At 38.0% G+C, this 13170-nt stretch overlaps 1 protein-coding gene across 1 annotated transcript in view; it reads right to left on the reverse strand.

Annotated features, from left to right (window-relative positions):
* CPNE4 (copine 4) overlaps positions 1-13170 on the reverse strand; it is a 264609-nt gene that overhangs the window by 107084 nt on the left and 144355 nt on the right. The window contains exon 4 of the mRNA XM_032237074.1: positions 3355-3429. Within this exon, the coding sequence (XP_032092965.1) occupies positions 3355-3429 (75 nt within the window). The remainder of the gene's footprint in view (positions 1-3354; positions 3430-13170) is intronic.

Genomic DNA, 13170 nt, shown 5'->3' on the forward strand with positions numbered 1-13170 from the left:
CCCGAGCCACGTTTCAAAAGAAATCCAGTCATTTATTAGGAATACTATTTCGGCAATACCTCATTGCAGTCAGATCTGATGTCATTTTAATTATGGCTGAACTTTACCCCTGTTTCCTCCCTCCCCTCAGTTGGTGTCATAAATCGAATTCACCAACAAGGTGCATGCCTCACAAGCCTGCTGTAGTAATCTGAGATCCAACTCTAGCCGAAGGTATGTGTGGAATGCGCTTCCACCCTTTCCTCATCATGGCAACTTTATGAGTTGACAGCAGCAACTATGGGGACCGAAAGCTATGTCTATACCTTGGAAATACAAATGCTCCGGAAGAAGGCGGGGCTTAGCAGTGAGAAGACGGATTTTCAGGCTATTCCTGAAATTCCCCTATTCCGAAGGAATTGGACGGTTCATTTTGAACCCAAGCTGTCTCGGAGAGACAGTGAAAAGTAGGAGGAGATCCAGTGACCCCAGAGACGTTCGCAAAGCCTCTGGGGGCTTGGAATTTAACCTCCTTTGCCAGTGACTTCTGGATTAGCTGTAGGCTAACTGAAACTGCAGATAGCTCCAAAGAATGGCGAAAGTGTTTTCCAGCTGGTAAGGTGATTTCATTACTCAGAGAAAGACAGTCCGCATAAAAATTTAAGCTAATTGAAACCAAAGAACAGAAGAATCTAGAGGCGATTTCGATCTCTTTATTGGTTTATGGACGGTGGTTACCCTATTTTTTAAATGTTTTAAATGCTATTTACATGGACAAAGGAAAGATTACTCCAACATCTCCTCTGATCCTCTATAAGTGGGCTGTAAACCAATTCACTATAATTTGGCTCCTTACAACTTGACACTTTTATTGCTTGGCTGGTTTGGTCTAAGATCAGATAAGATTGTACAGCTCCCAGCTTGCTTTTACTTGCAAATACCTTAGAGTTTCCAAAGGAAAAATACTAACTGCATACAAATATGGCGTCGATTCAAGTCTCTATTCAAATGATTTCTTCCGCACTACAAAAATTATCTGCCACATATGATAGATTTGAGAGGAAACTGGATTATCTGCTGTTTCTAGCAACAAAATATGAAGAAAAAAATGAGAATGTTGAATGTTTGAATGTTCTTGAAATACAAACGAAGGATGTTAGAGATGAAGATTTTCAACTTGCTGATATTTCGGGCAACTGGTTTACCTTTGAGGGAGAAAAAAATGGAATGTCTGAAGGGGGGGCAGCCACACAGAAGATTTACTTCGAAAGGAGGAGTGAGAAGCATTAAAGAATTTATACTTTATGAAATATCATCTGCAAAACTTTTGATACCACCACTGAGAATTAAAGACAAGCTGAAAAAGGAAACAAACGGAGGACGACAGCATTATATGAGAGGCAGCATAAGCAAAAAGGTGCAAAGATTTTTTTGTATGGACTTGCTCATAAAGATGTTTGGAGAACTCGACCCACGAATGGCAACAGGATTAAGGAGGTTTTGTTACTGGAGAGACACAGGCTGATAGATGGAAGAATACAATTCAAAACTAGCTAAACCTAATTAAATTCATTTGTAATAGATATAGTTGAATAATAATTGATAATGATAGTAATGTGTATAATGTGGAGTTGATATGATAAACCATAATTGGATATGAGAAGGGAAGGTTAGAAATATTTTTGGACCATATATAAAGGTTATTAATCACAATAATTATTACTATTAAAAAATAAAATAAAACTATATACAGTTAAATCTTAACTAATATGGGGAAAATGCTATGATATACGATATAATTACATAAAGAAAGGAGAATGATAATAAACTACATGGAGGATGGAATTTTTGATATTAAATATTATGGATGTTTAGCTAAAATAGGATATGAGAATTTGATGTTAATGGAGGATTTTATAAACAAGTAAATGAAATGCTAGCATGTGGTTATGGATTAAATCTTTGGCATAGTTAAGGATGAAGGATGTTTAAACAACTGTAGTCAACTAAAAGTGGAGGTATGATGATGTTAATATGGTAAACATTTGAGTTAAGATATTTGAATTAATATGAATTAATGGAAGAGATGCACAAAAACATGTTGTAACCAGCTGATATACTTTTTCATAACATATACTTGTTGTGGTTTTTTTTTGTTTTTTGTTTTCTCTGCCTTGTTTTTTGTTTTTTGTTTTTTTTGTGTTTTGATTTTTTCCCCCCACTGTTGTGGGCATGTGTTGTTTATATAACAAAAAAATAAAAAAATTTATTACAAAAAAAAAAAAGAAATACAAATGCTCCGTTGGCTATCAGGCATCTCCCTTCTTGACCTCATTACAAATGACACCATTTGACAACATTTTGGTGTGGCACCAATTATAGAGAAGATGAGAGAAGGCTGGCTCCACTAGTATAGACATGTCCTCAGAGCAACACCTTCCACTGTTGTCAAGACTGCCTACCAACTAGAAGTCAATGGTGACCTGATGGGTGCCCAAAACAGAGATTGCTAAATACTAGTGACAAAGATACGCAAGCTACGGGCCTCTGTCTTGGAGATGCAGTTGATCGTGCAAAGTTCCGTTCAATGTTCTGAAAAGCGGAATATGCTAGGAACAAGAAGAAGAAGATGAAGAACTACTAATCTACCATTTTTTCAAAGATGGGTGTAACATGTATGACATATTTACATTTAAGATATAGAATGGTATTTATATCTCTTTGTTTGAGTCCATCCTGGGTTCTATAACCTTTATTATGAGATATGCAAAGAGATAGTCAGAAATAAGATATAAAGTATAAATATTTTAGAATAAAAACAGAGCAGTGTTTTAAACTAAAAAATATAAATAGAATAAATAAAACTAACTATCATCTCTAAAATAAGTATTTTTTTTCTTAATGAATGATTATCTTCTCTAATTAAATGGTCAAAATATTTTGGCAGGAATACATAAAAAGCATCAAGTTTCTGGCTACTTGATAAATTAGCTGGAAAAATCTTTCGGGGTGAGGGGTGAGGAGAAGCATGCTCAAATGTTTATCCAAATTTATATTGCAAGATGTCAACTTTGAATGTTATTGTCTGTGATAAGTTGGAAGAAGCCAACTGCTGTGATTGTTGGCATTTTAAATACATAAGGTCCTCACATAATTAAATTGTCCTTTTCCTAATTACATTCCATTGGGAATTTTACTCCCTCATTACTATGCAATTTGACGAAAGCCTCATTATGAAAATTAATCTGTCACTCTCCAATATGTTTAATAACATTAGCACTACAAAAATAGCTGCAGGGGAGGATATCTCATTAAATCACATTTATCTGCACTTCTCTTTCATTCAGTAAAGTTAATATAAAACAGTTGGCTTACCTTGTCATCTAATTTTCTTGCACTAAAGGAAAGCTCAACATAGTCATCATTGCCAGATAATTCTTCAGCAATTACCTATGTGAAAAGACAAGGTTACATTTCAATGGAAGGCAAGGAATGAGGAATAAAATCTCATGCAACACAATCTAATGATGTGCATGCATGGAGAACAGAAAGATTCATGAGGCCCATAATGTGATAACTTCACTATCTGGAATGGAACACAAATGCCAATATAATTAACAAATATTCAATTTCTGCATTCTTGCAGGCTATGTTCTTCAGAGCATGCATGACTGAAAGTCAGAAGCATACACATACTTCCAAACATTTGATATATAACATTATTTTATATGTTGATACATGTTATTTGAAATATTTTATCATGTATATTGTTAGATGTTAGTTCTAATTACAGTGGTTTCCACCAAGGTCCTCTGTTCTGGCGGGAACAGAGGTTTAATCATATTGGTCGGAAAGTCTGACAGCTCCCTATAAAAGGGCTGCTGTCAGACTCAACCTTCACTGGATTGTTCTCACTTGTTGTACTCAATAAAGAGCTGTTGTTACCGTTAAGCCTGTGTGTGCCTATCCATTACTCAATCCAACTCTGGTGATGAGGATGGGATTGAAAGGCAACTAGGTGAACCAAAAAGAGCGTAGCAATCCAGCAAGTACATCCAGCCCAGAGCTCAGCGTGGCTTCAAGCAGCCATTTTTGAGTGGCAAACTCAAATCACCCTCTGTACACAAAATGGCTATGCACGCCCCACCAACTCCGTATGACCCAGTCACCGAGCTGGGAATTGTACATGCTACAATTTGACTGCTTCCTTGAGGCAAACGACCTCATGGGCTTTCCTGAAGGCCACAAGAAGAACATGTTCCTTGGATACTGTGGCTGGGAAGTGTTTGAGATGGCAAAAAACCTTTCTGAGCTGACACCGCTTCAAGCACTCGCCTGGTCCATGCTGCAGCAGACGCTAAGGACCCACTATGTGCCCAAGACATCCAAACACATTCGGCGGCATGAGTTTAAAATCAGAAACCAGAAAGAGGGTGAGTCGATTAATGAGTACATTGTGGTGCTTTGCAAGCCGCAGCGTACTGTGAATTCCGAGACTTGAACAAGCTGATTCTGGACCGCATAATTTGAGGCGTGCAGGACATTACCCCGCAGAGGAAGTTACTCGCTAAATCTAACCTCACTCTGCAGATCGCCTTGGACGAGGCCAGGGCATCTGAATCAGCCGCCAAAACTACTGAGACTCTGCAGTGCCAAAGCGTACCACAAGATGTGCAAAAAAATACACACGTACATCGCAAGGCTGCAGAGCCTGAGAGCGAGGAAGGTGAGGAAGATGACAGCTGTCACATGGGTAGTAGCTGCGCCTAGCCGGCATGCAAATTCAAATCGCGTCTCCCGCCTTGCGCTGGCTGCAGAGACCATGCCAGATCGGCTTGCCATTTCCACGACGCAACCTGCCAGCGCTGCAAGCGAAAGGAGCACATCGCCAAGGTGTGCTGGAGCGAACTCCCTGCCATCACCTGGCCGCCTAGAAGTGCACCAAGTCACCAACAGAGGCCCAACCCAGGGGCCTGGCAGAAGCCACCACGGTGCTCAGAGGGCGACAATAGTCACCTACCATACATCAATCGGCCAAGTCCATACCAGGCGGCCAAAAAAGCTGAAGGTAATGGTCCTCATCAAGGACTCTCCATGTGAGATGCAGATTGACAGTGTCATCACTAACCATCATGCCGTGGTCTACCCTTAAGCAGGCTATCCCTAGCCCACAGAAGCAGCATCTACGCACCACTGACATCTGCCTACCTGATTACCAGGGAAACCGTGTCCCCATCATGGGCTAAGGCACCTTCCAGGTGAAATTCAAGCAGTTCAGCAGGAAACTCCCAGTGACAGTGGTCAGCCGGCAACCTGCAGAGCCTCCTAGGGCTAGATTGGTTCCAAGCCCTGGGCCTAGAAGTGACCGGTATCAACGCTTTGAAAGATGACGTCGCTGAGGTCAACTTTAAGGAGTTTGAGGACGTCTTCAGCACCAGTCTCAATAAGTATGTGGGGACTCCAATTTCCTATAGTTTGGACCCCAACATAGCCCCTCTTAGGCTAAAACCCAGGAGAATACCTTTTGCTCTCCGCCCCAAAATTGACAGGGAAATTGACAAGCTCATGAGCCAGGGAATCCTAGAACTGGTTGATCACGCACGCTAGGAGACACCTATAGTGACACCTGTCAAATCTGATAGGTCTGTCCACATCTGCGCGGACTACAAGCGCACAATAAAGCACCTACAACAAAGCACCTACAACAAAGCACCTACCCTGTACCCATTGTACAACACCTACTTCATTCATTAGGCCCAGGAAAAATCTTTGCAAAATTGGACATGGTGCAGGCATACCAACAATTGCCTATAGATGGCGCTACGGCGGAGGCCCAAACCATTGTGATGCGCAGGGGTGCATTCAAATGTCACAGCCTGCAATTCGGCATTAGTATCGCCCCTGGACTGTTCCAAAGCATCATGGAACTGCTTTTGCAGGGGATAGGGGATTCCAGGAGTCATCCCTTATTTTGATGACATCTTGGTATCAGCTGCAAATGAGGCGCAACTTTTAAACCACGTACAATCAGTTTTGGCTCAAATTAGAGACCAAGGCCTCCGTCTCAAAAAAGAGAAATGCCAAATTAAGGAGATCGTAGTTCTGAAACAAATTCCGAGAAAAGTGAGAGAGAAGAGAATATCAATTTTTGACTAAAGTTCTGATTAAAAAAGGTGTTAATTACAGATGGCTCATACCAGAAGGTCTACTGTTTACATGGCAAGGACAAAGATATAGAATAGATACAATTGATAAGGCAGAAGCTTTCTATGCAGAACATTTCAGAGAAATGGATGAGAAAGCTGGAAAAGATGAATTAGTGGCACAACTACTGGAGGCACCCATAATTGAGATTGAAAAAGTAGAAGGAGTCATAGGTAGAATTGATAAAGAAGAAGATGCGGTGAGGGGTGTAAATTACAGAGAACAAGAAGAACCCAGATCTACTAGAGATATAAATCCTGTATATAAAGTATAAATATGGAGGAAAAATGGTCACAATCAATATTAATGGACTTAACTCAGCAATTAAAAGAAAGAAAATATTTCACAAATTAGAAAAGCTAAAACTTTACATAATCTGCCTACAAGAAGTACATATTCAAAAGAGACATGAACACCTACTAACACAACCAAAGCATGGGAAAATGTTTACTACACTCGCAAATTGTAAGAAAAGAGGAGTGATCTATATTAAAGATAATATTCCAGTGAAACTAATCTATGCAGATGAAGAGGGAAGAATTTTTATGGTGGAAATTATGGATAGTAAAAAAACACTTCTAATTGGAATCTCTGCTCCTAATGAAAAGCAAGATGAATTTTATAAAAAATTGCACAAAAAATGGCATTGTAAACCAGAACATGGACTACAAAACATACAAAATAACAAAGCTAAATAGAAAACTGCTACTGAAATCCTTCTTCAGGATGATAGATGAAATAAATTTAAAAGATATATGGAGAGAAAGAAATACTAAAAAATAACAATATACTTTTTATTCAAATAGACATTCATCATTCTCCAGAATTGATATGATATGGGCCTCAGCAGAATTGATTTGCAATGTACAAGAAATTGAGATTGAAACAAGCACTTGGGCGGACCATAATCCAATCAAAATTAAATGGAAAGGCCAAAAGACAAGACCTAGATGGACACTAAACAATATCAAATTGAAAGAAAAAAGACTTTGTATAGAAAATGGAAGAAGAACTGACCTTTTTCTTTAAAGAAAATAGAAAAGAAGATACATCAATCCAGAATCTTTGGGATACAATGAAGGCTGTTCCCAGGGGTCTGATAATAGACTACACAAGGAAGAGAAATTCAAAGAAAAGACAAACATATACAGCTCTAGATAACAACTATAAAATACTTGAAAAAGAGTTACAGAGGTCGCCACAAAAAAAGATGTTAAAATAAAAATGGAAATAATCAAACATAAAATGGATCTACTGGAAAAGGAAGAACTGGCACAAAAGATTAGAGGCACTAAACAGAATTACTTTGAAAATGCAAATAAACCAGGCAGATGGTTGGCATATAAGCTGAAAAAAGAGAGAGAAGCAAAGAAAATATTCCAATTAAGATATGAGCAAGGACAAATTCAGTATGGAAACGCTGAGAATTTTTTTTTATAGAAGACTACTATGCTAAGCTCTATGAACAAGAGAAAGTGGAAGAGGGAGGAGTTAAAAAGTATTTACAGGATGCTAATCTTCTCAGATATCAGACGAAACTAGAACAACGTTGGAAAGTAAAATAACAATGATGGAGCTAACGAAAGCACTTAAAAAATAATCGTCAACTACACTTCAGATGGGAGGCCCCAGCCGGACTTGCAGTTACCTACCAGGGGCAAAGACTTAACTCAGTATGGAAGGTTCAAGATTTTTACAATAATATATTGAAGGCTGGACATCCCCCCCCTCCTGGACCCAGAGAAAGAGAACAAGAAGGACAGGATAGACAGCAAGCCACCCAAGGACCATCAAGGCTGAACCAACTTCCTCTCTCAGAGCTACAAGGAGCCAAGGAGCCAAGACAAACCCGCGTGATTATCAGGCGAATGGAACAAGAGCTAAAAAAGCAACAAGCTTCACAACAAACACATGTTACCGTCCAAGAAGTCACAGGTCTTAGTTCAGAAGCAGTGGGTGGAGCCAGGCTGAAAACCAAACTTCAGGATTTCCAGAGGGCTCTTAAAAAACTTGAGGGAGCTAAAGATGACAACTAAGTTCTTAACCTGGAACGTTAATGGTTTAAATTCCCCACAGAAAAGGAAGAAAAGAAATCACTATCTGAAACAATTTAAGAATGACATAATTTGCCTGCAAGAGACTCATATTAGATTAACTGACCAGAAATACTTGATTAATACAAGACTTGGACAACACTTTATAGCTTCTGCTCCTGAGAAGAAAAATGGTATAGTTATTTACTTAAGAAAGGACATGAAAGCCGAATTAATTGAAGCAGACTCTCAAGGAAGATATATTGCAATAGAACTGGTATTAGAAGGGAAAAAGATACTTCTAATGGGAATATATGCTCCCAATCAACAACAAGATAAATTTTATAAAACGCTCCATACTAAGTTAGTACATTGGGACTATAGATCTTGCATATTATTGGGCGACTGGAACGGTGTTATGGATACCAAGAAAGACAAGAAGGGTCTCTGGCAAAATATCCAAATGCGAGCGAAATTACCCAAGTCCTTTTTCGATATGATGGATGATTTTGAACCGAGAGACATCTGGCGAGGAAGGAATGCAGAAGAATATGACTTTACATTTTTTTCTGATAGACATCAATCCTTTTCTAGTATTGACTTTATACTAACAACCAATGATTTGCTTTCTAGGATAAAGAAGACGAAGATATGTTCCAGAGCCTTATCAGATCATAATCCGGTTTGGATGGAGTTGGAATTTGGGACGCAAGCAAGAAGGACTTGGAGATTGAATGAAAACTTATTTAGATATGAGAAAAATATTAATGAATGTAAAAAATTGTTAAGAGAATATTTTGTTTTCAATATGAATAAGGGTGGTTTGGGACGCAAGTAAAGCTTATATGCGAGGAGTTCTAATAAATTTAAATAGGTTACATAGACGTAAACAGGGGGAAAAGAGAATTGAACTAGAAGAAGAAATCAGGAAGAGAGAACAGGAATTAATACCAAAACCAGGAGAGAAGAAGATTAAAGAAGCAATTACTTTATTAAGAGAGCAATTTAATATGCTGATGTCAGACTAGATGGCTACTAACTTGCTATACGCAAAACATAACACTTTTTGTAACGCAAATAAATCTGGTAGATGGTTAGCATATCTGATTAGGAAAAAACAAATCTCGCAATATATTGAAATTACATTATAAAGGGAAGGAAGTGTATCAACAGGATGAGATTCAAAAGGTTTTTCATGAATTTTTCACAGGATTGTACATGAATGACAAAATACAAGGCTTAGATATAGATAGATACCTGGATAAAGAAAAATACCTATAGTTAAAGACGAGCAGAGGGAGAGATTGAATCAACCAATAACTTCGGGGGAAATTATCCAGGTAATTAAACAGCTAAAGGTAGGGAAAGCACCGGGTACAGATGGCCTGAGGTTGGCTTATTACAAAAATTTACAATTAGAAATGGTAGAACCTCTTAAGGAACTATTCAATAAGATCCAAATGGAAGGGAAGGTACCCCCATCTTGGAAGACAGTCTTTATATCCCTGATACCAAAAGAGGATCAAGATCTTAGTCAACCAAAAAATTACAGATCTATATCATTACTTAATATAGATTATAAAATTTTTACTAAAATACTAGCGAATAGGTTAATGTTGGTTATTCAGCAATTGATTCATAATGATCAAACAGGTTTTATACAAGGGAGACAAATGAGAAATAATGTAAGACAAATTGTTAATATACTGGAATATTTGGGAAAGAATAACCAAATCCCTGCTGCGCTTATATTTCTAGATGCCGAGAAAGCTTTTGATCGAGTGAATTGGCAATTTTTTTTGAAAATAATGCAAAAAATGCAAATAGGAGAGCATTTTTTACAAACAATTAAAGCAATATATCAGGAATAAACAGCTCAAATCATAGTCAATGGAAGCTTAACAGATCCATTTAAAATCGAGAAAGGTACAAGGCAGGATTGTCCCTTATCCCCATTACTGTTTATCATATCTTTGGAACTATTGTTGAACAAAATACGGGGTTCAGATGATTTACAGGGAATCAAGATTAGGCATCAAGAATATAGAGTACGTGCTTTTGTGGATGATTTGGTTATAACATTAACCCAACCACAGGAATCTAGTAAGGTTTTAATGAATATGATTAATCAATATGGCCAAGTGTCCAGATTTAAAATAAATTTAGGGAAAACAAAGATGATAGTTACAAATATGAACACTAAACAAAGGGAAGAATTAGAAGGAATGACAGGATGTGAAATAGCTAAAAAGGTTAAATATTTAGGAGTCTATATTTCAATCTCAAATGGGAAGCTATACAAGTATAATTATGAACCACTATGGCGCAGCATACAGACAGAGATGAAAAATTGGGAGAAATTACAATTATCTCTGCTGGGAAGAATAGCAGCAGTGAAAATGAATGTTCTACCTATTTTTTTTTTTTTCAAATGATACCAATACTTAAAAAAGATGCGAATTTGCTAGAATGGCAGAAGGGCAGTAATAAATTTGTATGGGCAGGGAAGAAGCCGAGAATAAAACTAAAAATAATGCAAGATGTGCGTGAGAGAGGAGGCTTGAAATTGCCCAATTTAAAACTATATTATGAAGCAGTAGTTTTATCAGTAATTAGTGACTGGATTAATTTAACAGATGATAGAATACTTAATATTGAAGTGCATGATTTGGTATATGGTTGGCATGCTTACTTGATATATGACAAAAAGGTAGATAAGAATTTTAAAAGTCATATTTTAAGGAATGCTCTACTGCGGGTCTGGAAAAAATATCAATACAAACTAAATGACAAGATACCCATGTGGGCAATTCCTAGACACTAGACAATAGAAAACATAAATATAGTACAAAAACAGGATGTAATTACAAACAAACAGCTTCTTACCTTAGAAAGAGGTGTACTACAATTAAAACCCTTGAATGTACTAAAAGAGGAAAAGGTAATTCAAACATGGTTTCAGTATGGGCAGTTACAGGCCAGATGGAAAAGAGATCAAAAAATGGGTTTTATGCAAGACGAGGATAACTTACTAAAACAAATGAGAAATCAAAGTGCAATGCATATAAAGACACTATATAATGCATTAATAGAAATGGATTCGGAAACAGAATTAGTTAAAGACTGTATGATAAAGTGAGGAACCAATAATGTTGGATACATGGGAAAAGATCTGGGTAAGAAATGTAAAGTTTACACAAGCCCCAAATTTGAGAGAAAACTTTTATAAGATGCTTTATAGATGGCATCTAGATCCTAAAAAACTGGCCTCTATGTATCTGAATTTACAACCTAAATGCTGGAGATGTGATTGTGGTGATGCTACTTACTTTCATATATGGTGGACTTGTAAAAGGTTAAAGAATTTTGGATAAAAATATGGTGGATTATGCAAAATGTTCTTTGAAAAAGGATAAAGTTTACCCCTCAGTTATTTTTGTTAGGTATAATTACTGATTGTACAGTTGTAGAGATTAACCTGATTTTGCATTTAATAGCCGCAGCTAGACTGCCGGTGGCGCAATACTGGAAGAAGGAAGACTTGCCTACTATTCAAGAATGGACATTGAAAGTAACAAACCTAGCTGAGATGGCTAAAATATCAGCATACCTCAAGGACCATTGAAACAAGAGATATAAACTGGAGTGAAGATGGATTGACTATATTCAAAATAAATATGGGACTAAGAAATTTCAGATAGTTTATGACTGAAGAAACAAGGAATGATATAATCTGTTTAGAGCTAGCCTAGCAAGGAGGAGTTAAAGCTCAAATGAAAGATGATATTAACTTTTTTTAAAGTTTATTTTAGAATGTTCTTGTTAAAGATTTATACCCTGTATTGGTTCTGGGAAATTGAGGGAGGGAGGTTGGGGGGGGGGGTTGGGTGAGGAGGGTGGTAGGAGGGAAGTAAATATTTGTAAAAGTTTTTTTTTCAAGATTCTCAATTTAAAAAAAAAACAAAATAATGGAAAAGCCCCAGGTCCGGATGGACTACCAGTGGAATTCTACAAAACATTTGAAGAAACTTTGTCTCTCTCACTCTTAGAAGTTATGAATGAAGTGATATCTGAGAGTAGAATACCTAAAGCTTTTGCCCAGGTTCGCCTGGTGCACCAGTTGCGGCCCTACCTGGACCGGGAGGCACTTCGAATAGTCACTCATGCCCTTGTCACCTCAAGACCGGATTACTGTAACACGCTCTACATGGGGCTGCCCCTGAAGAGTGTTCGAAGACTACAGTTGGTCCAGAACGCAGCCGCGTGAGCGATATGGGGTGTATCTAGATACACCCATGTTACACCGATCCTCCGCGAGCTGCACTGGCTCCCCATTGGTCTCCGGACTCGCTTCAAGGTGCTAGTCGTTACTTTTAAAACCCTACATGGTTTAGGACCTGGCTACCCGAGAGACCGCCTCCTGCCACTCACCTCCCAACGACCAACAAGATCCCACAGGCTGGGCCTCCTCCGGGTGCCATCAACCGGACAATGCCAGTTGGCGACTCTGTTGCTGCACCGGCCCTGTGGAATGATCTACCCGCAGAGATCTGGACCCTTACTACTCTCCCGGCCTTCCGTAAAGCCGTACAGACATGGTTGTTCCGGCAGGCCTGGGGCTGTTGATGGATATCCAGCCCCTGCTTAGATGTAATGGATGATGTGAATTTTTGATATTGTATTTTTCTATTTTTAAATTTAAATTGTTTCTGTCTTGCTGTGAGCTGCCCAGAGTCCCGATGGGAATGAGCGGCATACAAATTTTAATAAACCTTAAACCTTTAATAAACCTTAAATCATGGTCAGAAGCATACATTGCATTGCTACCTAAAGAGGAGACTGATTTAACACAAAGCAAGAACTATGGACCAATTTCTTTATTAAACTCAGATTATAAGCTATTTGCATCTATATTAGCAGAGACACTTAAATAGCTTTAAATGGTTTTTTTTTT

This window comes from Thamnophis elegans, chromosome Z, assembly GCF_009769535.1.
Source record: "Thamnophis elegans isolate rThaEle1 chromosome Z, rThaEle1.pri, whole genome shotgun sequence".
NCBI lineage: Eukaryota > Metazoa > Chordata > Lepidosauria > Squamata > Colubridae > Thamnophis > Thamnophis elegans.